This window comes from Bos mutus, chromosome 18 (assembly GCF_027580195.1).
Source record: "Bos mutus isolate GX-2022 chromosome 18, NWIPB_WYAK_1.1, whole genome shotgun sequence".
NCBI classification, from domain to species: Eukaryota; Metazoa; Chordata; class Mammalia; order Artiodactyla; family Bovidae; genus Bos; species Bos mutus.
In genome coordinates this window covers 16,342,670-16,366,300 of record NC_091634.1, presented here as the reverse complement: position 1 = coordinate 16,366,300, position 23,631 = coordinate 16,342,670, and the positions used below count along the sequence as shown (strand labels likewise).

Sequence of the window (23,631 nt, the reverse complement as noted above, 5' to 3'; positions counted from 1 at the left end):
TAAATATTTGGACTGAGAAGAACTCACTGATAAGGTGACATTTTAACAAAGACCTGCAGGACATGGAGGGAGCCAGCTGACGGAAAAGCATTCCAGGCCAAGGGGACAGCAAGATCCTTGGGGGAAGCCAGCTTGCAGGTTTAAGGAACTGCTAGGAGGCGAGAGTGGCTGGAGCAGCAGCAGTTAAAAGGAGATAAGGGTCTGGTCCCATCACTTCATAGAAAACAGAAGGAGAAAAGTGGAAGCAGTGACAGATTTTATTTTCTTAGGCTTCAAAATCACTGCAGATAGTAACTTCAGCCATGAAATTAAAAGACATTTTCTCCTTGGAAGGAAAGCTATGACAAACCTAGACATCATATTAGAAAGCAGAGACTTGGCAGACAAAGTTTCGTATAGTCAAATATATGTTTTTTCTAGTAGTCATGTATGGATGTGAGCATGTATGTGTTAGTTGCTCAGTCGTGTCTGACTCTTTGTGACCCTGTGAACTGTAGCCCACCAGGCTCCTCTGTCCATGGGATTCTTCAGGCAAGAATACTGGAGTGGATTTCCATTCCCTTCTCCAGGGGATCTTCCTGACCCAGGGATCAAATCCAGGTCTCCCACATTGGAGGGAGATTCTTTACCATCTGAGTCACCAGATGGATGTGAGAGTTGAACTATAAAGAAGGCTGAGTGCCAAAGAATTGATGGTTTCAAATTGTGGTGCTGGAGGAGACTCTTGAAGAGTACCTTGGACAGAAAGAAGATCAAACTAGTCAATCTTAAAGGAAATCAACTCTGAATATTCATTGGAAGGACTGATGCTGAAGCTGAAACTCCAATACTTTGGCCACCTGATGCAAAGAGCCGACTCACTGCAAAAGACTCTGATGCTGGAAAAGACTGAAGGCAAAAGGAGAAGAAGAGGGAGTGGCAAAAGATGAGATGGTTAGATAGAATCACAGACTCAGTGTACATGAATCTGAGCATACTCCCAGAGATAGTAAAGGACAGAGGAGCCTGGCATGCTGCAGTCCATGGGGCTGCAAAGAGTCAGACACGACTTAGAGACCGAACAATAACAAGGATATAAACGGAGCCAAACTGTGTAGGTCATTTGTAAGGACTTTGGGTTTCAACTAAAAGAGTCAGACCAAGCACGTGGGGAGGTTTCCAGGCCAACGAAGAGAAGTGATCTAACTGAGGAGTTCACAGGGTCCCTCTGGCTGAGTGACCTGATTGTGGAGGGCAGCATGGAAGCTTAGGGCTCAGGGAGTGGGCCACTGCAATAATCCAGGCTGGAGGTGCCTGTGACTTGAATCAGAATATTCTGGATATATTTTTAAGGCAGAGGCAACAGCATTTCTTGATTGATCAGCTATGGGGTGTGAGAGAAAGGAGACAAGGACATGTCTGTGACCAGAAGTTGTCATTTCAGAGATGGGTCAATTTCTGCCAGACCCTCCACGGACCCAAGCTTTAACTCGTAACTCTTAACCTCCTCTCTGTGAGGCAGGAATTTGGTTTATGAGCTCTCAGTCACTCAAATCTTTGTTAATTTGTACCTTCTAAGGTTTGGGGAAAGATGGTAATGAACAGGGAGGTGCAGTCTGGGCACCCTCATAGCGTGACAAACGACCCTGGGAGAAAAAAATGATTTGTTTTCGATCCCCTAACAATTCAGTTCAGGTCAGTCACTCAGTCATGTCCAACTCTTTGCAACCCCATGGACTGTAGCACATCAGGCCTCTCTATCCATCACCAACTACCAGAGTTTACTCCAACTCATGTCCATGGAGTTGGTGATGCCATCCAACCATCTCATCCTCTGTCGACCCCTTCTCCTCCTGTCTTCAATCTTTTCCAGCATCAGGGTCTTTTCAAATGAGTCAGTTCTTTGAATCAGATAGCCAAAGTATTGGAGTTTCAGCTTCAATATCAGTCCCTCCAATGAATATTCAGGACTGATTTCCTTTAGGATACTGGTTGGATCTCCTTGTAGTCCAAGGGACTCTCAAGAGTCTTCTCCAACACCACAGTTCAAAAGCATCCATTCTTCAGCGCTTAGCTTTCTTCACAGTCCAACTCTCACATCCATACAAGACTACTGGAAAAACCATAGCCTTGACTAGACAGACCTTTGTTGGCAATGTCTCTGCTTTTAAAATGCTGTCTAGTTTGGTCATAACTTTTCTTCCAAGGAGTAAGCGTCTTTTAATTTCATGGCTGCAGCCACCATCTGCAGTGATTTTGGAGCCCCCAAAATAAAGTCTGTCACTGTTTCCACTGTTTCCTCATCTATTTGCCATGAAGTGATGGGACCAGATGCCATGATCTTCGTTTTCTGAATGTTGAGCTTTAAGCCAACTTTTTCACTCTCCTCTTTCACTTTCATCAAGAGGTTCTTTAGTTCCTCTTCACTTTCTGCCAAAGGGTGGTGTCATCTGCATATCAGAGGTTATTGATATTTTTCCCAGCAATCTTGATTCCAGCTTGTGCTTCATCCAGCCCAGCGTTTTTCATGATGTACTCTGCATTTAAGTTAAATAAGCAGGCTGACAATATAAAGACTTGATGTACTCCTAGTCTGTTGTTCCATGTCCAGTTCTAACTGTTGCTTCCTGACCTGCATGCAGATTTCTCAAGAGGCAGGTCAGGTGATCTGGTATTCCCACCTCTTGAAGAATTTTCCACAGTTTGTTGTGACCCACACAGTCAAAGGCTTTGGCATAGTCAATTAAGCAGAAATAGATGTTTTTCTGGAACTCTCTTGCTATTTCGATAATCCAATGGATGTTGGCAATTTGATTGTTGGTTCCTCTGCCTTTTCTAAAACCAGCTTGAACATCTGGAAGTTCTTAGTTCACATACTGTTGAAGCCTGGCTTAAGAATTTTGAGCATTACTTTACTAGCGTGTGAGATGAGTGCAATTGTGTGGTAGTTTGAATATTCTTTGGCATTGCCTTTCTTTGGGATTGGAATGAAAACTAACCTTTTCCAGTCCTGTGGCCACTGTCGAGTTTTCCAAATTTGCTGGCATATTGAGTGCAGCACTTTCACAGCATCATCTTTTAGGACTTGAAATAGCTCAACTGGAATTCCATCACCTCCACTAGCTTTGTTCATAGTGATGCTTCCTAAGGCCGACTTGACTTCGTATTCCAGGATGTCTGGCTCTAGGTGAGTGATCACACCATCGTGGTTATCTGGGTCGTGAAGATCTTTTTTGTATAGTTCTTCTGTGTAATCTTGCCACCTCTTCTTAATATCTGCTTCTGTTAGGTCCATACTATTTCTGTCCTTTATTGTGTCCATCTTTACATGAAATGTTCCCTTGGTATCTCTGATTTTCTTGTAGAGATCTCTAGTCTTTCCCATTCTATTTTTTTCCTCTATTTCTTTGCACTGATCACTGAGGAAGGCTTTCTTATTTCTCCTTGCTATTCTTTGGAACTCTCCATTCAAATGGGTATATCTTTCTTTGCCCCTTTGTTTTTTGCTTCTCTTCTTTTCACAGCTATTGGTAAGACCTTCTCAGACAGCCATTTTGCTTTTTTGCATTTCTTTTTCTTGGGGATGATCTTGATCCCTGTCTCCTGTACAGTGTCATGAACCTCCATCCATAATTCTTCAGGTACTCTGTCTATCAGATCTAATCCCTTGAATCTATTTCTCACTTCCACTGTATAATCATAAGGTTTTGATTTAGGCCATACTGAATGGTCTAGTGGTTTTCTCTACTTTCTTCAATTTAAGTCTGAATTTGGCAATAAAGAGTTCATGATCTGAGCCACAGTCTTGTTTTTGCTGACTGTATAAGGCTTCTCCATCTTTGGCTGCAGAGAATATAATCTATCTGATTTCGGTATTGACCATCTGGTGATGTCCATGTGTAGAGTCTTCTCTTGTGTTGTTGGAAGAGGGTGTTTGCTATGACCAGGGCATTCTCTTGGCAAAATTTTATTAGCCTTTGCCCTGCTTCATTCTGTATTCCAAAGCCAAATTTGCCCATTACTTCAGGTGTTTCTTGACTTCCTACTTTTGCATTCCAGTCCCCTATAATGAAAAGGACATCTTTTTTGGGTGTTAGTTCTAGAAGGTCTTGTAGGTCTTCATAGAACTGTTCAACTTCAGCTTCTTCAGCATTACTGTTTGGGGCATATACTTGGATTACCATGATACTGAATGGTTTGCCTTGGAAACGAAGAGAGATCATTCTGTCGTTTTTGAGATTGCATCCAAGTACTGCATTTCAGACTCTTTTGTTGACTATGATGGCTACTCCATTTCTTCTAAGGGATTCCTGCCCACAGTAGTAGATATGATGGACATCTGAGTTAAATTCACCCATTCCAGTCTAGTTCGCTGATTCCTAAAATGTCGATGTTCACTCTTGTCATCTCCTGTTTGATCACTTTCAGTTTGCCTTGATTTATGGATGTAACATTCCAGGTTCCTATGCAATATTGCTCTTTATAGCATCAGACCTTGCTTCCATCACCAGTCACATCCACAGCTGGGTATTGTTTTTGCTTTGGCTCCATCTCTTCATTCTTTCTGGAGTCATTTCTCCACTGATCTCCTGTAGCATATTGGGCACCTACTGACCTGAGGAGTTCATCTTTCAGTGTCCTATCTGTTTGCCTTTTCATACTGTTCATGGGGTTCTCAGGGCAAGAATACTGAAGTGGTTTGTCATTCCTTTCTCCAGTGGACCACATTTTTTCAGAACTCTCCACCATGACCCATCTGTCTTGGGTGGCCCTACATGCATGGCTCATAATTTCATTGAGTTAGACAAGGCTGTGGTCCATGTGATCAGATTCGTTAGTTTTCTGTGACTCTGGTTTTCAGTCTGTCTGCCCTCTGATGGAGGATAAGAGGCTTGTGGAAGCTTTCTGATGGGTGAGACTGACTGATCAAGAAACTGGGTCTTGTTCTGATGGGTGTGGCCATGCTCAGTAAATCTTAAATCCAATTTTCTGTTGATGGGTGGAGCTGTGTTCTCTCCATGCTATTTACCTGGGGCCAAACTAACAATTGGGCTTCCCTAATAGCACAGTTCACAGACCACAGCCTTGTCTAACTCAATGAATTAACTAAGCCATGCCGTGTGGCACCACCCAAGACAGGAGGGTCATGGTGGAGAGGTCTGACAGAATGTGGTCCACTGGAGAAGGGAATGGCAAACCACTTCAGTTTTCTTGCCCTGAGAACCCCATGAACTGTATGAAAAGGCAAAATGATAGGCCACTGAAAGGGGAACTTCCCAGGTCGGTAGGTGCCCAATATACTACTGGAGATCAGTGGAGAAATAACTCCAGAAAGAATGAAGGGATGGAGCCAAAGCAAAAACAATACCCAGTTGTGGATGTGACTGGTAATAGAAGCAAGGTCCAATGCTGTAAAGAGCAGTATTGCACAGGAACCCATAATGTCAGGTTCCTATCCAATACTATCTTCACGGCAGATAGAGGGGGAAACAGTGGAAACAGTGTCAGACTTTATTTTTGGGGGCTCCAAAATCACTGCAGATGGTGATTGCAGCCATGAAATTAAAAGACGCTTACTCCTTGGAAGGAAAGTTATGACCAACCTAGATAGCATATTGAAAAGCAGAAATATTACTTTGCCAACAAATGTCCGTCTAGTCAAGGCTATGGTTTTTCCAGTGGTCATGTATGGATGTGAGAGTTGGACTGTGAAGAAAGCTGAGCACTGAAGAATTGATGCTTTTGAACTGTGGTGTTGGAGAAGACTCTTGAGAGTCCCTTGGACTGCAAGGAGACCCAACTAGTCCTTCCTAAAGGAGATCAGTCCTGGGTGTTCATTGAAAGGACTGATGCTGAAGCTGAAATTCTAATACTTTGGCCACCTCATGCAAAGAGTTGACTCATTGGAAAAGACCCTGATGCTGGGAGGGATTGGTGGCAGGAGGAGAAGAGGATGACAGAGGATGAGATGGCTGGATGGCATCACCGACTCGATGGACGAGTTTGAGTGAACTCTGGGAGTTGGTGATGGACAGGGAGGCCTGGCTGCTGTGATTCATGGGGTTGCAAATGTCGGACACGACTGAGCAACTGAACTGAACTGATAGCTCAGTTGGTAAAGAATCCACCTGCAACGCAGGAGACCCAGTTCGATCCCTGGGTTGGGAAGATCCCCCGGAGAAGGGAAAGACTACCCACTCCAGTATTCTGGCCTAGAGAATTCCATGGAGTCGCAAAGAGTCAGACATGACTGAGCCACTTTCAAACTAACAATTGGCCCCATAATAATCACAGAGATTAGTTCAACTATGCTTCCTCAACGCTCAATAGAAGTACCCAGCACTGGGTAAATATTCAATAAGTAACTCTTACACGAATAGGAGCATTTCTGCTGGAATATTTTCCGCAGGACCACTCTCCAGCCAATTCCAGGACCCAGAACCCCTTTCTCCTAGCAAAGACAGAGAGCTGACCAGGTCGCGTCAATACCTTGGAACAGAGTCCACAGCTTGGAACAGCTCGGAAAGATACCTACCAAGTGCCACGCAAGCTTACGATTGGGCCGAGAATGAGAGGATTAACAGGCATTCGGCCCAATAGGAGGTTGGAATTCGCAAATATGGGCGTGGCCCGAACGGCTCCAGGGACGGCGCTCTGGCCGTGCGGAAGACTCCTCTGTGCGCGGCTCCCTCCCGCTTCCGGCCGATCTTTTTTCCGCTTCCGGCCCGGTACTGGCGTCTTTGCTGAGGGTCACATTGAGCTTCCAGCGACTTCAGGGGCATCTTTAGGTGAGTGTTGAGGGCTCGGGAACCTGGAACCCCATCTTGGAGGACTGAGGATCCCTACTGGAAAATGAAATGACGTTTCCATCCGGCGGTGGCCGACCTCCCGGAACCCTGGGGTCGTTTCAATTATTAGTCGTAACTGACGATTATTTGGTTCTTCTCGGATGCCTAGAACTTTCAAAGCGATTTATGTTGATTCGTTTAAGCTTCCCTCCAACTCTATGAGATAAGGCCTGTGATTATCTCTTTTAGCTAGGAGGCAACTGAGGCTTAGATACTACGCAGTTTAGCTAGCGATCAGGATTTGAAATCATTAGGACTGCATTGCTCTTAATCACCAGGCCGCAGGCATTTCTTTCCCCGGCCCCTGACCCCCGAGGCTTGGCTGGGCTGCAGCCTGGCTTCCTGGTGACTCCCCACCCCCACCCCCCGCCCCTTGCACGTTCGAGGGGCTGCAGCGTCATCCCCAGTCCACCCTTAATCCCGAAATCAGATGGAGATGGCTTTCAAAACAACTCTTCAGACCGTGTCTATGTCACCGCGTCTAGTGTTCCCATCCTCTGCTCCCGGAAAGACGCTACTCCGGTGCCCCAAATCCTTACCACTACCCTTGGTCGCTTGAATTTATTACTGGTCTACTTAACTTCTATGTAATACCACGACTCCTCGAATAATCTGGAATAGAGGCGGTGTCAGATTCCCTAATGAAAACCGTGTGTCACCTCATAAAAGATTATGGGACAGGTTTTTAACCCTAGGTCCACAGAATGGATGGAACTCAAGGGATGCTAGTGAATAGAGGTAAATTTACATCTGTATTTTTGCCAGTTTCTCATTGATAATGTAGCATTTCCTTGGCTTGGGAATGGAGGCAGTAGCGGTAGTATTTGGCATCATCAGCAGTGAAAATCACAGGTTATCATATCATATATCCATTATGTTTGCAGGTTTCACAGCATAACCCTTTTCAGGCATGATTATTTGAAACTGTGGTAGTTCATAAATCCTCAGCTACATGTAATTGGTTTTCTTTGTGATCCTGTGCCATTTTTAAATGCACTGAAACGTATTCGGAGAAAGGGTTCATTGGATTCCTGAGGACTTCATGGCACCAATAGAGATTAAGAACTTTTGCATTGTAGGTTATGTTAGTGATGGAGTGCCTCCATCCCATGTGTGCTGTATGACCTTGGGAAGTTGCTTAAACACCCTGTCTCTTGTCTGTGAAGCAGTGATAATAGTTCCTGTCTTTTGGAATAGCTTTAGGAGTAAAGCTTCCTTGCCTATAGTAAGCACTCAGTGAATATCAACTAGTGTTATTTTGGCCTGTTTTTTTTAACCAAGGAGTTGTCTACCCCCACACATCTTGCTGTGACTTCCATACCTGATGTGTTCTTGCCCAGCCCTTCACCTCTGTCTGTATGTTGAAAGGGAGGGGGTATTGGCTCATTCACACCCAGCCCATTCTTCTCTGTCAGGCCTCCACTGGGCCTGGGTGGGCTGACAGCCCCGTGTCTAGGCCCTCAGGACCTCTCCAGAATCCACTCTCTTTCCCTCCAGGAGTCAGCACTATGGCAGAAGACATCCAGACCAAAATCAAGAACTACCAGACTGCTCCTTTTGACAGCCGCTTCCCCAACCAGAACCAGACCAGGAACTGCTGGCAGAACTACCTGGGTGAGCAGGACTTGGGGTGGAGGGGGGCAGTGTTGACCTTCCCCTGATCCCACACCTCATATCACTTACCTCTTGCCTCCTCATAGCCTCTTCTCTTTCATTCTGAACATCCTACTTCACGGGGCCCATGTCCCCATCACCACCTGTGTTCAAGATCTGACCTAGGATCACAAACTTTGGATCCCATAGTGATTTCCGCCACCCCCCCCACCCCCCCGCCCACAAGATATGTATATGTCTGTCTGTCTGTATGGAATATAACATAGGAAGTACATAAACCATAATGTACAGCTAAATGAATAACTCTAAATTGAATCCTCCATGTGATTTTAATCTGGATAGAGAACTGGATACTGCCAGTCCTCTGAGCTCCCCTGTCTGCTGCATGCCGTCTCTTGAAAGCAACACCCTGCTCTCCCACTAGAGTTGTAATCGCACAGACTTAGGGCAGTCATGTTTTGGTTTTATCACCACTTTCAGGTTTGCTTCTTTGTGAACTTTATAAATACTGTGTGTTGTCTTATGCTTGGATTTCTTCATTCAATAGTTATGAAGATTCTTCCATGCTGTGGCATATATTTTGCTCATTTTTATTGTGTACAGTTTTCCAACATTTCATTCATGAACACTGGTGTGGTTTCCAGTTTAGGGCTCATATGAATAATGCTGCTATAATTGATGTAATTTGATGTCTTTGTGAATGCTTTCTGTCTTAGGGAGTGTGCCCAGGAGTGTAATACTTGGAATAATCTTTGAATTAATTTCCTACTATTAAAAACTAGATTCTCCCCCTCCTTTCTCCTCTCCTGGATGCCAGCATCTTAGCATCAAGACCATCTTCCCCTTCCCTTGTCCTGGTTCTGGACTTCCATAATCCCCACACACACCTCTCAGGTTTCCCTGTTGTTCCTGACCCGGAAGTTCCAAGTTGAACAGTAGTTCTTTTTTCTTTTTTTTCTTGGCTACTCTGGGTCTCCTTTGTGATGCACGGGCCAGGCTTCCTTGCCCTGTGGGATCTTAGTTCCTCCTCCAGGCCATGAACCCAGATCCCCTGTAATGAATGGAAGGCGGATTCTTAACACCAGGGAAGTCCCAGACAGTAGTTCTTTATGGATTGCAAAATAAGCTTAGTGTGGTGTGTCTAGCCCTTTTCAGTACTACCCTTGTAAGGATATACTTTCTTTGTGAAACTTGGGAGTGGGGGGATTCGTGTAACTGGTTGTGAAGTAAAAAGTATCTCTGAGTTTGGATCAGAAATGTGTTCCAGCCCTTGGTGTGGGCTGACCCTGATCCCTTTTCTTCATAGACTTCCACCGCTGTGAGAAGGCAATGACCGCTAAAGGAGGTGACGTCTCCGTGTGTGAATGGTACCGGCGTGTGTACAAGTCCCTCTGTCCCATATCCTGGGTAGGTGCCTCCTGGGGCCCTTGGGATGCCAGGGTGGGGTGGGGTTTTTGCCAAGGGGCGTATGGTGACTTGGTGGGAGCTTCTCTGTGAGGGGCAGAGGGAGGACAAGGCTTCACACCGGCCATGGATGCACCTTTGCTTCTTCCTAGAATTGCCCGCCTTTCCTCCTTTCACCAGGACTCTCAACCAGCCAGGCTCTCAGCCAAGGCAGCCAGATCCATCTCACCCAGGTGCTCTACGAGTACATGCCCTGTCCCTGTGGAGCTCATCTGCTTTTGGAGTCTTCTCCTTTCTTTATATGAACATTTCCAAGTGTGTATAAAAGTAGAATAATTCAGTCAGTTCACTTGCTCAGTTGTGTCCGACATTTGCGACCCCATGAATTGCAGCATGCCAGGCCTCCTTGTCCATCATTAACTCCCAGAGTTCACGAAAACTCATGTGCATCAAGTCGGTGATGCCATCCAGCCATCTAATCCTCTGTCATCCTCTTCTCCTCCTGCCACCAATCCCTCCCAGCATCAGGGTCTTTTCCAGTGAGTCAGCTCTTCTCGTGAGGTGGCCAAAAAAGTACTGGAGTTTCAGCCTCAGCATCAGTTGTTGCAATGAACAACCATGACTGATCTCCTTTAGGATGGACTGGTTGGATCTCCTTGCTGTCCAAGGGACTCTCAAGAGTCTTCTCCAACACCACAGTTCAAAAGCATCAATTTTTCAGCGCTCAGCCTTCTTCACAGTCCAACTCTCACATCCACACATGACCACTGAAAAAACCACAGCCTTGACTAGATGGACCTTTGTTGGCAGAGTAATATCTCTGCTTTTTAATATGCTATCTAGGTTGGTCATAACTTTCCTTCCAAGGAGTAAGCGTCTTTTAATTTTATGGCTGCAGTCACCATCTGCAGTGATTTTGGAGCCCCTCCAAAATAAAGTCTGACACTGTTTCCACTGTTTTCCCATCTATTTCCCATGAAGTGATGGGACCAGATGCCATGATCTTCGTTTTCTGAATGTTGAGCTTTAAGCCAACTTTTTCACTCTCCTCTTTCACTTTCATCAAGAGGCTTTTTAGTTCCTCTTCACTTTCTGCCGTAAGGTTGATGTCATCTGCATATCTGAGGTTATTGATATTTCTCCTGGCAGTCTTGATTCCAGCTTGTACTTCTTCCAGCCCAGTATTTCTCATGAATAATTAAGTGACCCCAAATATACCCATCACCCAAACTGAGTAGTTAGTTCAAGATTTCTCCATGTCTCCTCCATCTGTCCCCACCCCCACCCTGTTTTCTTTGGCTGCCCTGGGTCTGTGTTGCAGCACACGGGCTCTTTGTTGTGACATGCGAGGGGACTTCTCTAGTTAGAGGGCACAGTCTTAGTTGTCCAACCAAAGATCAAACCTGAGTCCCCTGCACTGGAAGGCAGATTCTCAACCACAGGACCACTAGGGAAGTCCCATCTGTCCTTTTTGTTTCTTTCCTTGGCTGGAGTATGCTGAAGCAAACCCCAGATCTGTCATTTCACCCCTGCCTACTTCTGTGTGCATCTCTAAAACTAGGAATGCAGTGAGGCAGTCTTCTAGGCCTGATCCAACCAGACCTGTTGTTACTATTTGATACTCTGCCATACCCTCTTTTTTTTTTTAAAATATTACTTTATTTCATCAAGTTGAAGACCCCATTGACTACAGGAAACACTTAGAGATGTTTAAATCTTTTTTTATTTTGATGCTGGAAATGAATGTGACAAGCATGCTAATTTCAGAGATGTTAAAATGAAAAAATGTGTCTTAAAATCAGAATATGATATTATTACAGAACTAACAGTGCTCATTTTTAAAAACAAAACAAATATGAGCAATACAGTAAAATAAAAATTAGATCTACTTGCATTCCTCAGTCCCCCTCTCCCCTTGCTGCTGCTGCTGCTAAGTCGCTTCAGTCGTGTCCGACTCTGTGCAACCCCATAGACGGCAGCCCACCAGGCTCCCCATCCCTGGGACTCTCCAGGCAATAGCACTGGAGTGGGTTGCCATTTCCTTCTCCAATGCATGAAAGTGAAAAGTGAAAGTGAAGTCACTCAGTCGTGTCCGACTCCTAGTGACCCCATGGACTGTAGCCCACCAGGCTCCTCCGTCCATGGGACTTTCCGGGCAAGAGTACTGGAGTGGGGTGCCATTGCCTTCTCCGCCCTCTCCCCTTAGGTAACAATTATTAGCAGATTCCTTTTTCTCTGTATACATTTATCATTCATAAGCCTATGGAACTTCTGTGTAAGTATGGATCATACTGTATAGTCTGTCCTATGTCTTGCTTTGACTTATCAACATGTTTTGAGCCTTTTTTTTTTTTTAAGACATTGCATATAGATCTACCTCATTTTTGTTTGTTTCTTTCCTTTTTTAAAATTTTTTGGCCATTCTGCATGGCATGTAGAATCTTAGTTTTCCAACCAGGGATCGAACCCTCACCCCCTGTAGTAGAAGCACAGAGTCTTAACCACTTGACTGCCAAGGAAGTTCTTAATATACAGATGGTTTTATTCAACTGGTCCCCTTTGATTATATTCCCATTTTTCAGTATTTTAAACATCCTTGATGTGCATCTCTGGGGCCTGTTTGTTGAGAACAGACTGCCTTAATTCACTTTTCCTCAACCTCTTTGGTACCTCACACCTCTCCAGCCACACACTCTTAAGTGCCTGTGCATACCCACTGCCCTTTCAGGATTTCTCCTTGTCCCTACATGATCTTGGGTACCATCCACCCTCCAGCCTCTGGGCCTGCATTGGATGGGTGCACACTGGCCCAGGTGCTAGGAAGTGCTGCCCCATACCCCAGTCCCTGGCACCAGGGCCTACCGTTACCTGGGGATCATTAGATTATGTGGTCCATCCCTTCAAGCACTCACTGTATCTGCCTTCTTAGCCCTTCTTAGGGCTGGATATGAACACATTTTTTTTTAACACACTCTTTATACCCAGCAGCCGTGACTTCTTTGTTCTAGAAATTGGTGACACAAAAATAACTGTTTTGTTAATGCTGTTTGTTTTTGTTTTTTATAAGAATGAAACCACTTCATAAAAACTTAAGAAATAGAGGAAGGGGAAAAAATTGTTCTTCCTCCTCCTGATCTGGCTGATCATAATGTAACATCTTCCAAGTGTTTCCTGTGTGTTTTTAAAAATTCGTCTCTAACCCCAAAATGTGTATTTGGAGAAGAATGGGGGTGAGAGTCCAGCACTTTTTCTGTATGAGCATTTAAAACATTTTTGCTTATCAGCTTTTCCCTTTTTCTCTTTTGCCACATCTGGAGGCTTTCAAGATCTTAGTTCCCCCGTCAGGGATTGAACCCCAGCCCCCACAGCAGTGAAAGCCCTGAATCCTAACCACAAGGCCACCAGGGAACTAACTGCCTTTTCTTTTCCAGTGTTAAAACATCTGTAGTTTCTCCATGAAAAATTCAGTGGCTTTTTGGAAAGCTTCAAAACAAGTTTTTATGGTGCAGAAAGTGGAAAAGTCATCCCCTTTCTGAATCCAAAGTTAACTTCCCTTCGAAATTTGGTATAAATCTTCCACTTCCTTTTCTGTGTGCTAATGTTTGTATAGGTGTGGGTGTATGTTTATATGCTTTTAAAATATAGTTATGGATCATACTTTAGATACTGTCTTATCTTTGGCTTTTTTACTTTGTTTTATTTTCATGTCAGTACAACCTGCTCGATTACTGGGTAGCCATTGTCTTTCATAGTTAAAAAATAGTTCCTTCCCCTTTAACTGGACTCAGTCTTTTTTCACTATTTTAAATGATACTGCGGTGTACAGTTCCACTACAGGAAATATTTTGCATCTCCTTTCTATGAAATGAGATTATTGAGCAAAGACTATTTTGCCAAAAGATCAGATCAGCCTGGTCCTTCAATATAAAAGAAAGTGGGCAGGGGTAGATAGTGCTCAGTGTTGGTGATTCTGTAGACTGGTCCAGTCACATTTAAGGTCCATCCTGAGGCAGGATCTTTCAAAATGAAAAAAATCATACTGCAGATATGGCCTTTTCACCTCTACACATCCTGTAAAAACGTGTACGAAGACATCCACTGCAGAGTGGTTTGTAATGGGGAACATTCGGAAACACGTTAAATAAATGGATATTCATCTTGATCTTCATGACAGAATACAGAAAGAGCTCTAAGACTCATGAAAAAAGCAAGTAGCATGACGGTTTAAGTACAGAGTATTTGTGATGCATGGTGTATGTGTGTGTAAATAAAACAGGCACTTACTGAAGGCACTTAAATGTTGTATTTTATGTCATTAAAGGGCAAAAATGTTAAAAACAGATAGGTCCTTTTATCAGGATCATCATTTTACAGAATTGGAAATTGGAGCCCTGAAAGGTTCAGTGATTTGCCTGAGGAGATCACAGCTGGGAAGTGATGGAGTGAGGGTTCAGACTGTCTTCCTTGTCCATGCACTTATCCATTGCCTCTACTGTATCGCATGTGAGTGTGCATGTGTGTATAAAAATGTGCTTCTGATTGCCTGTAGGAGGGTTCACACGTTGCAGAGCATTAGTTCTAGGTAGTGTTAACAGTTTGCTGTGGGCCTTTCTGTTAGGTTTCATAGGTGTGCACACGTACATGAGCAATAGTGGGATCATGCTGTATATCCAGTTTGGATCTTTTTGCACTTGATTGTATATCTTGGAGATGCATTCCTGCTGAAGTATAGATAGCCTCTTTCCCCCATCCCCCGCCCCACAGCTGCCCGGTATTCCTTCTTCCCTCTGTTCTGTCAAACATCATTGAGTGTTGACTTTGGGGTTCCTGAAGCAGGGCACACACAGTCACACTCCTGAAGCTCTGTACACACATCTCCCCGTGGACAGCTCTGCTTTGAGTCTGCCTGATATTCCTCTCCACCCACCTTCCACCTCCTCTCCCCTCAGTGCGTCAGCTCATTCAAGGCATTGATTTTTGTCCTTCTGGGTCAGTATTGGTCCCCTGGCTCCTGGAACAGCTGCCAGTATTGGCATATAGCAGGTACTGGGGTTCCTTGTTGACTGAACAGGTGGGCAGACTAAGGAAGGCAAAGAAGTCCGCCCATCTAGTTTCCCTGTGGAGGAAGGGAATAACACTGGCTGTGTATCTACAGGTGTCAACTTGGGACGATCGCCGGGCAGAAGGCACGTTTCCTGGGAAGATCTGAACTGGCTCCATCCCACCTCCTCTGTCCTCCGTCCTTCTCCCCAGGGTGGTGAAGGGGGACCGGGGTACATGGTGATCCCCACCCTGGGATCCTGACTCATGGTATAACTAATAATAAATGCTCGTTGGAAACGTGTAAGGCTGTGTATGTGTAAAAGAGCTGGACGATGGGGCCAGAAGCTGGGGCGGAATTAGTACCATGATCAGTAAAGGAGACTGAATTCAGGGTGGGGTTTTTTGTTTTTTATTTGTTTTTCTTTGAATAAATTTTGACCACCTCTTCTTTACCAGACAATAGAGTGAATGATTATACAAAATAACTTCAAGTTACTGTATGTGCTAAAATTTATCCATACGTTCTGCTTTGTTATCTGTACAATTTTTAAAACTTATATTTTGAATCACAAGAAAATAGTATAATAAAAACTATCACGTAGCTCAACAGTGATCGACAAATGACCAATTAGTTTCATCTCAGCTGCTTCTCTTCACTAGGTTATTTTATTTAGTTATTCCCACGCCACCAGGTTGTGGGATCTTAGTTCCCCAACCAGGGATTGAACCTAGACCCTTGGCAGTACAAGTGCCAAGCCCTAACCCTGGACCATCAGGGAATTCCCTATCTAGATAATTTTAAAGCAAATACTGGAGGTCATATTTTATCTAGAAATATGGTACAGATTTATTTTAAACAATCATAATTACATCTAAAAACTAAGAAGTTCTTAATATTGTCTAATAAGCAGTCTAACGTGCAATGTGTTAATTTCTCCCAGTTTTCTAGGCCTCCTGTATTGTGTTGATCATAGTGACGGTTGGAAGTCATGTAAGTAGACCAAGTTAAGAATTGTCCTTTCTTGACATCCCCAAAGGAATTGTCACACAACAGTACAAAATATCATCCTCTGCAAACTTGTCAATAGGGAATTCCTCAGACGGCGTGACAGCTAGCGTACCATGTTGTGGTCAGATTGGTGTTTTCTCAAGTCAGTCAGTTCAGTCACTCAGTCGTGTCCGGCTCTTTGTAACTCCATGGACTGCAGCACGCCAGGCTTCCCTGTCCATCACCAACTTGCAGAGCTTGCTCAAACTCATGTTCATCGAATTGGTGATGCCATCCAACCATCTCATCCTCTGTCGTCCCCTTTTCCTCCTGTCTTCAATCTTTCCCAGCATCAGGGTCTTCTCCAATGAGTCAGTTCTTCACATCAGGTGGCTAAAGTATTGGAGTTTCAGCTTTAGCATCAGTCCTTCCAATTCAGGACTTCCAATTCAGGACTGATTTCCTTTAGGATGGACTGGTTGGATCTCTTTGCAGTCCAAGGGACCCAAGAGTCTTCTCCAGTACTAGTTCAAAAGCATCAGTTCTTCGGCACTCAGCTTTCTTTATAGTCCCAACTCTCACATCCATACATGACTACTGGAAAAACCATAGCTTTGACTAGATGGACCTTTGTCAGCCAAGTAATGGAGAAGGCAATGGCACCATACTCCAGTACTCTTGCCTGGAAAATCCCATGGATGGAGGAGCCTGATGGGCTGTAGTCCATGGGGTCGCTAAGAGTCGGACGTGACTGAGCGACTGCCCTTTCACTTTTCACTTTCATGCACTGGAGAAGGAAATGGAAACCCACTCCAGTGTTCTTGCCTGGAGAATCCCAGGGACGGGGGAGCCTGGTGGGCTGCTGTCTATGGGGTCGCACAGAGTCGGATACGACTGAAGCGACTTAGCAGTAGCAGCAGCCAAGTAATGTCTCTGCTTTTTAATATGCTGTCTAGGTTGGTCATAGCTTTTCTTCCAGAGAGGAAACGTTTAATTTCATGGCTGCAGTCACCATCTGCAGTGATTTTGGAGCCCAAGTCTGTCTCTGTTTCCATTGTTTTCCCCATCTATTTGCCATGAAGTGATGGGACCAACTGCCATGATCTTAGTTTTTTGAATGTTGAGTTTTAAGCCAGCTTTTTCACTCTCCTCTTTTATCAAGAGGCTGTTTAGTTCTTCACTTTCTGCCATAAGTGTGGTGTCATCTGCATGTCTGAGGTTATTGATATTTCTCCCGGCAGTCTTGATTCCAGCTACTGCTTCATCCAGCCCAGCATTTTGCTTGATGTACTCTGTGTATAAGTTAAATAAGCAGGGTGACAATAAATGGTTGTTTTACAAACTTATGTTCAAAAGAGCAGAGAGATGATGGCCCTGTGAGAGTGCTCCTGAAACGGCCACCCATGAGGAGGGGCAGCTGTAAACCAATGGGCGTAGTGCGCACAGAGAAACTAGAAGCTTGTGGCCTGTGTTGGGAATAGGAAAGAATGTAAACATGGTGAAATTTCAAATGAATACAGTCCAGTGAAAAACCAAGATGTAGGACTTCCCTTGACCCCACTCACCCAGTTCTGCCCAGGGGCTGCCACCATGAGCAGTTTCAGAGATTGCCCAGAGAAGCATCTAGAAACATAAATACGGGTTCTGTCTATAGTTGGTTTGATAAGGATAGACACAGCTCTGCATTTCCTCTTTGCTCTCCCACTGCGCATGTGCTCTAGCAGTTCCTACTGCACTGCTCTTGATTGTGACAGAACTGTGAGGTAACGAGGTCAACGCACTAGGCTGGCTCCAACCGCAAGGTCTGTGCACCCGCCCCTTGCTCTGTCTGCAGTGCTTTCCCACGAGCTAGCCACTCGGCTTGCTCCCTCCTGCATTCAGCTCTTCCCAGGTACCATGAAGTGAGCTCTTCCCTGACCACTCGACCTACCAGTTCACCTCCACACACAGAATTCCCTGGCAGTCCAGTGGTTAGGACTCCACGCTGACTGCCAAGAGAATTGGGATCCCGCAAGAAGGGCTGAAAAAACAAAACACACACTTTGCAGCCCTCACCCCTTTCATTTCTTAAGCACTTACCACTAATATTCCCTACATTCTAGCCCTTGATAATCATCTCCCCACCACTAAAACATAATTTGCACAAGGGCAAGGAATATGTATATTCTGTCTTCATCTTATTGCCCTGTTAGTGGGGGCCACTATTTGTCTCCTCTGGAAAGATCTGGCAGGTGACCTGTGGGATGGTACTATGGAGAACAGTTCCACCACGACAGCCTTGCACAGCACAGTACTGTTAACTTGAAAGCACAGTGTTGGACAGCAGACCTTTAGAATTTATTCATCTTGTATAACTGAAACTTTATATCCGTTGATTAGTAATTTCCCCATTTTCCTCATCATTCCCCATCCCCTGGCAATCACCATTCTACTCTCTGCTTTAATGAGTCTGACTATTTTCCTCTTTTTTAAAAAAATATTTTTATTTATTTGGCGGTGTCAGGTCTTAGTCATAGCATGTGGGATCTACTTCCTTGACCAGGGATCAAACCCAGGGCCCCTGCACTGGGAGCATGGAGTCTTAGCTGTTAGGCCACCAGGGAAGTGCCTTCATTACCTGTGATAAGTGGAATTATACACTATTTGTTGTTCTGTGACTGGTTTATTTCATGCAGCACCGGGTCCTCTAGGTTCATCCGTGTTGTGTGTTGCGGGATTTCCTGCCTTTCTAAGGCTGAAGGATATTCCATTGTATATATAGATCATGCTCCCTCTGTCAGGAATGTTCTTTTCTGCCTTTTACCTGCCAGCCCATCTCCTCCTCCAATGTCCCTTCCTCCAGGAAGCCTTCCTGTGCACCCTCGGCTAGGTTGGACACTTCCTTTGGGTTCACACATTCCCTTTGTTTTCCCCATGTGTCCTCCCTTGGTCACTCTGGCATCCCCTTGACCATGCTGAGCTATCACTCTCTGGTGACTGTCTGGCCACACAACTCCCTCCACCCCCACCTGCCGCCAGCCCCTTCTTCCGTGAGCTTGTGAGGGCAGGGACAGAGCCATCGTGATCACCGCTGTGTTCCCAGCCTTGCCTCCCACAGAACTGGGAGAAAATTCAGTATGTGCATCAGATCCTTGATGCTGAGTTCAGGCCTGATCACATACTTGGTGCTTGATAAATCTGAGAAAGAAAAAAGGTCTTCCCTTAGTCCAGTGGCTAAGACTCCGAGCTCCCAATGCAAGGGGCCTGGGTTCAGTCCCTGGTCAAGGAACTAGATCCCACATGCTGCAATGAAGAGTTTGCATGCTGTAACTAAAGATCCTACATGCTGCAACTAAGACCTTGCACAGCCAAGTAAATACATATTAAAAAAAAAAGAAAAAGGCCTTTTGACCACCCTGCTCTCCTGCTTTCCTCCTTGCTTCACCACCTCACAGCACGTCCTAGTCTTCCCTGACTCCTCTCTCTACCCCTGCTTCCCTTCCTCTCTCCCCATCAAGCCACCCTTCACACTGGCCCCATTCAGCTCTGAAGCTTCACTTTCTTGGGCGTAATGCCCTCTCTCGCACCCCTACCCGTGAATTTCAGGTCTTCCCTTGCTCAGCTGACCCAAAGGAGCACCTGAGATTTCAGCCTCTCTTTATCACCTTAGCACCCAAACTTCAGGTTTCAGAATGTTGCTAAGTCTGTGTACCTCTGTTCTGCCATTGATGGCGTTTTCCTATATCCTCTTTGATAAGTTCATTTGGAAAGGAAATTTTAACCTATGACATATTCTTGCAAAAGAATGGATGAAGTAGAGCCACATAGTTCAGTTCAGTCGCTCAGTTGTGTCCAACTCTTTGCAACCCCATGAATCGCAGCACGCCAGGCCTCCCTGTCCATCACCAACATATTAGGTGATGTATAAATCTCAAAAGCGTAATGCTGAGATATAAAAAAAATCAATTGCCTGTAGCACAAGACACAATGTATTTAAAGTTTGCCCCCAAATCTAAAACTGTTCTATATACAGACATAGAGAACAAATGCATGGACACCAACGTGGGGAAGGAGATTGGGGTGAATTGGCAGATTGGGATTGCTTATATACACTTATATACACTACTTGGAGAAGGAAATGGCAACCCACTCCAGTACTCTTGTCTGGAAAATTCCATGGATGAAGGAGCCTGGTAGGCTATATAGTCCATGGGGTTGCAAAGAGTTGGACACAACTGAGCAACTTCACTCACTCATATACACTACTGTGTATAAAATCACTAATGAGAAACCACTGTATAGCTCAGAGAACTCTACTCAGAGCTCTGTGGTGACCTAAATGGGAAGGAAATCCAAAAAGGAGGGGATATATGTATACCTATAGCTGATTCACTTTTCTCCACAGCAGAAACTAACACGTTGTTAAGTAACTATACTCCAGTAAAAATAAAGCTATTCTATACATCGTTGATGAATACATGCATATATATTAAAAATGTGAAAGCATGCATAGGAGTAGAAACCCCAAACACTAACAAACATTTGAAAAGATGCTCAAAATCCTCAGTCATAAAATGGAGTGAGAATGGAAATAACGGCATGTATCACTTTATAGCAAATTACTCTTGTCAAAAACTAGAAAGCTGAGTAATGTCAAGCGTGGATGGTGAGGGAAGGATACAAGAACCCTCATGAACTGTTCGTTGGAGTGTTAAAGGGGACAGCCATTGTGGAAAGCAAACTGCCGCATACATACCCAGGACCCAGAAATTCTGCTCCCTAAGAAAGAGACACAAGCATCTGTCTACAGGGCCACACATGAGGGTGCTCGTTGCCACATTATTTACAGTGGGAATGGTGGAGGTGGTGGAGTTGGAAGTAGCCTGACTGTCCTCTCTGGGGAGGAGACAGTGAGCTGTGAGGGATGCACCAGAGGTGTCCCAAGCAACCATCAGAAGCCACGGACTCAATGAGCCCAGAGTAACAGTGATGGCCCTTAATAACACTAGTGCTCAGCAAGAAAAATAAGACTAGGATAAGCTATTAACACGATCATGGGGAGATAAATTAGAACAGACGTGCGCTGGACACAGTGGTACTCATTTTACAAGAACTCACTCAACAACAACAAAAAATACTATATGAACATATTAGAATGTTTGTCAGTAGCAGGTGGGGCACCAAAAGAGACTGGGATATGGAGACTGAGGGAATACATAAAAATTTGTTGAATATTTGTTATTGGTCAGTTACATGTGTGATCCATTCATGTAGCCTGTTCTTGTTTCAGCTGAAGTGGTAGTGGTGGTTTAGTCAGTAAGTCATGTCCAACTCTTTTTGAACCCATGGGCTGTAGCCCACCAGGCTCCTCTGTCCATGGGATTCTCCAGGCAAGAATACTGGAGAGGGTTGACCTTTCCTCCTCCAAGGGATCTTCCTGACCCAGGGATGGAACCCCCATCTCCTGCAGAGCAGATGGATTCTTTACCATCTGAGCCACTGGTGAAGGCCAGAATACATTAAATTTAAATCAAGAGATGTCTTGCGGGGGATAATGAACTATAAACTGAGGGTGTGGGATTAACGCAATCCATGACACCTGCGATCTAAAAAGGAAGACAAGGGAAGGGATGTAGAGGAGGAGGAGTCCCAAATTTAGTAGTGAAGTTGTCTCTGGGCAGGAGGTGACTTCAAATGCCATCTGCAATGTGTGCACCTTAGAAAACCATCTGCAGGGAATACAGTAAAATAGACTTGACGAAGCTGGGAAGTGAGGATGTTGGTGTCAGTTACATGATCTTTCCGTTTTCTTCTATACTGAAATATTTATAATAAATTTGAGAAAACTTTCCTTTCACCACTGACCAGGGAAAACAAAACACATCAGAAAGACTGGTTAGAAGTGGCTCATTTTCATACAACTTTTATATCCTTTCGTGCCATTGCATTTTCTGTTCATGGAGCACCTAAAATTATCTTGTGTGCCTTCTTTGGGAAACACCACTTTTAACACGTCAAATATGTTTCTTTTGAAAGAATCTACCCTCTCTAACTTATTTTTGTCTGTGTTGAGTCTTCATTGCTATGAGTGGGGCTTTCTCTAGTTATGGCGAGCAGGGGCTACTTTTCACTGCGGTGCGGGGGCTTCTCGTTATGGTGGCTCCTCTTGCTGCAGAGCACAGGATCTAGGCACACAGGCTTCAGTAGTTGTGTCTCGCAGGCTCTAGAGCACCGCCTCTAATAGGCTCTAGAGCACTAGCTTAGTTGCCGCAAGGCATGTGGAATCCTCCCAGAACAGAACCTGTGTCCCCTGCATTGGCAGGCAGATTCTTTTTTTTTTGGCAGGCAGATTCTTAACCACTGGACCACTAGGGAATTCTTGATCTACCCTCTTTCGAAGGCATTGGAATAAAAAAATAAAAATTAAAAAAAAAACAGAAAAGTGCACTTATCATGAGGGTACTGCTTGATGAATTTTCAGTCTGAACACACTTGCATAACTGGTATCCAGATTCAGAAAGAGAAGTCCCTTTCCTGTCCCCTACAGTCACATCCCATGGGTGTGACTTTTTATCACTTTTATCACCACTCCCTGACTTTTATCACTCTATTGCTTTTGCCTGTTCTAGAACTTCCTATCTAGAATCATATAGTGGTAGTCTTTCAAGTGTGGCTTTTTTCATTTAGAGTAATGCTTTTGAGATTTATCCCTGTGGTGGCATGTATCCATAATTCATTCCCTCTTGTTGAATAGTATCTGGTATATGCATGTACCATCATGGACTTATCCAGCCTCCTGTTAAGGGGCATTTGGGTGGTTTCCAATGTGGAATACATTCACAGCATCCAGTAGATGGAAGTGGCGAAATTCCCACGGACAAATGGCTGGATTGTGTGTAGGTGTATGTCATCTTAAGAAGATCTTGGCACTGTGGTTTTTATCAGCATTCTGAACATCCGAGTAATTAGCACTTCAGATCTTCTTGCTTTGAAGACTAGCTTATATAATAATCAGAAAGAATAGTGAAAATTCAACCTTGACATCAAAATACACTGGGTTCTTGTTTCAGAAAATAGATCCCTTTTATGACAAGTAACATGTTAATGCCCCCACTGACAACAACTTTTTGCTTTTATTAGACTTTATATAACATCCAATTACTTATAGTTATGAACTATTTGAAAATAAAAATATTTCATATTATCAGCATGGCCCTATTATTTTGCAAGTTATTTTAGCTAAAACTTATAAAATGTATTTGACAGGTTATATACATAAATATTATTTTAATGTTCTCAGTCCTTAATATAGATGTAAGTCATCAGAGAAAAACTATTTTAAATGTGAAGTGGACTGACTAAAAATCACGTTATCCATTTTGGCTGGAAAACATCTCTTGTGTCTTATTACTAAGCTAGTATCTTTTTTTTTTCCCGGCCGCAGCGCTTGTGGGATCTTGGTTCCACGTGCACGCGTGCTAAGTCTCTTTAGTCCTTTCCGACTTTGCGACCCCATGGACTGTAGGCCGCCAGGTTCCTCTGTCCATGGCATGCATTTTCCAGGCAAGAATACTGGAATAGGTTGCCATGCTCTCCTGCGGGGTCTTCCTGACGCAGGAGTTGAACCAGCAGTTCCTACATCTCCTGCATTGGCAGGAGGATTCTTTACCACTAGCGCCACCCCGAGATGCAAGCTGAACCCCGTGCACTGGAAGCCGTGGATTCTTAACCACCAGGGCAGTCCCACCAAGCCAGTATCTTGACGATGGAATTTTA

The 23,631-nt window shown here is 44.4% G+C and overlaps 1 protein-coding gene and 1 non-coding gene across 2 annotated transcripts; one reads left to right on the top strand and one right to left on the bottom strand.

The window, feature by feature from the left end:
* The first annotated feature begins 6,615 nt into the window (after positions 1–6,615).
* On the top strand, positions 6,616–15,192 carry COX6B1 (cytochrome c oxidase subunit 6B1). Its single transcript, XM_005908199.3, has 4 exons — positions 6,616–6,767; positions 8,325–8,441; positions 9,748–9,848; positions 15,001–15,192. The coding sequence occupies exons 2-4, from the start codon at positions 8,336–8,338 to the stop codon at positions 15,052–15,054; spliced, it is 261 nt and encodes an 86-aa protein (XP_005908261.2). The 5' UTR covers positions 6,616–6,767; positions 8,325–8,335; the 3' UTR covers positions 15,055–15,192.
* Positions 15,193–15,595: 403 nt separating this feature from the next.
* Positions 15,596–15,667, bottom strand: TRNAT-UGU (transfer RNA threonine (anticodon UGU)). The gene has a single exon. It is a non-coding gene; the product is annotated as a tRNA-Thr (tRNA).
* Between the last annotated feature and the right edge of the window lie 7,964 nt (positions 15,668–23,631).

Bases quoted from the DNA above. Each gene is read 5' to 3' on its own strand.
- COX6B1 (XM_005908199.3), top strand. From the start codon at position 8,336: ATGGCAGAAGACATCCAGACCAAAATCAAGAACTACCAGACTGCTCCT. The intron at 8,442-9,747 runs GTGAGCAGGACT...TTTTCTTCATAG, and splicing joins CTGCTGGCAGAACTACCTGG to ACTTCCACCGCTGTGAGAAG. The intron at 9,849-15,000 runs GTAGGTGCCTCC...GTGTATCTACAG, and splicing joins CCCTCTGTCCCATATCCTGG to GTGTCAACTTGGGACGATCG.